This window comes from Trypanosoma conorhini, assembly GCF_003719485.1.
Source record: "Trypanosoma conorhini strain 025E chromosome Unknown Tco_14.4_contig_01054, whole genome shotgun sequence".
NCBI classification, from domain to species: Eukaryota; Euglenozoa; class Kinetoplastea; order Trypanosomatida; family Trypanosomatidae; genus Trypanosoma; species Trypanosoma conorhini.
In genome coordinates, this window is record NW_021705126.1 from 1 (window position 1) to 1285 (window position 1285).

Genomic DNA, 1285 nt, shown 5'->3' on the forward strand with positions numbered 1-1285 from the left:
CCGTGGACATCGTTTCGGTGGACGTGTCTCAGTACGGAGCAGGCGACGGCGGCGTCAGTGAGTCCCTCTGCGCCTCCGCCGAATCGCTGTACGCGACTGCGGACTGCAGCGCGAGCTGCGACAGCGACAAGAGTGATCAGACCGCGTTCACGATGAACTTCCCTACGCATGTCGGCAGCGGAGTGCACAAGAAGTGGGCGGCGGCGAATAATCAGGCCCCCGGCAGTCCGTCTCTTTCTGCCGCAGACGGTGGCGGACTTGGCAAGCCAGGCGTTTGCCCGTTAACAATCCCCGCGAGGGAGCCAGCCGGAAAGGGTGCGTCGCGGGGAGAAAAGGGAACCGACGCGGGAGGGCAACCACCAGGACCACCTGCGGCCCCGCCAGCAGGCACGGCGGAGAGCGGGACACGTGGATCCGGAGAGACGGGCACTTCCCCAACCCCTCAACGCCCTTCCGGCACGCCCAACTCCGCCACCCCTCCCACCGGCGGCAGCGAAGGAAGCACAACGACGACCACCAGCAGTCCGAGTGCTGCGAAACACACAAAAAGCAACACAGACAGCAGTGAAATCGTGACGGTGCGGGCGCGTGCCCCACTGCTGCTGCTGTCGCTGCTGCTCACGGCTGCCCTTGCCTGCGCTGCTGGACAGTGGTAGGACGAGGCAACCGCACACACCCACCCACCCTGGCAGGGACGACGCATACGCTTTCTCTGCCCAGTTTGCTTGTCGTCCCCGTGGGACAATCCTCCTCTCTCCTGTGCTCTGAGAGACTTATTATTTTTTGCTTTTTTTTTTTTTCTTATTGCTTCGCCACTCCATGCACGTTCCCATGGGCGGCGCACCCTTTTCCCCCTCCTGTTTGCTGCCGCCCACACACACACGCACGCACGTGCGGTGCCGGCCGCATTGCTGTGCGCCGCACGGATGTGACGCAACTGGCAGGCAGAAGCGCAGACCGAACTCCGCATGAGATGTGCGAGGTGTGTGTGGGCCCATGCAAGAAGGCGATGTTTCCTTTTGATTCGTGGAGGTATTAAATATTACACACTCATACAGTCCTCTTGTGCTGCTGGACGCGTGAAAGTAATGAAACGCCGGTCAAAGTCATTCTTTTTTTTGTTTTCTCTGAGTCTTGCTGGGCTTCCACATTGTTTTTTTTTATTGTAATTTTACTTGGGGTAACTCGCCGCGGCACACGTTGAGTTTGTGCGCCGTGTCCGCCGCTGTCGCTGCGTGTCTCTTTGTGCGTTGCCTTCCGCCGTTGGCTGTGCCGCCGGCACGCT

General features: G+C 60.2%; 1 protein-coding gene across 1 annotated transcript, besides 1 other annotated feature; it reads left to right on the forward strand.

Annotated features, from left to right (window-relative positions):
* Positions 1-656, forward strand: Tco025E_09289 (mucin-like glycoprotein; the record flags this gene model as incomplete). Its single annotated transcript, XM_029376109.1, has 1 exon — positions 1-656. A coding segment is annotated over one exon (656 nt), but the record flags the coding sequence as incomplete, so codon positions are not given.
* Positions 657-773: 117 nt separating this feature from the next.
* Positions 774-806: a microsatellite.
* The last annotated feature ends 479 nt before the right edge of the window (positions 807-1285 follow it).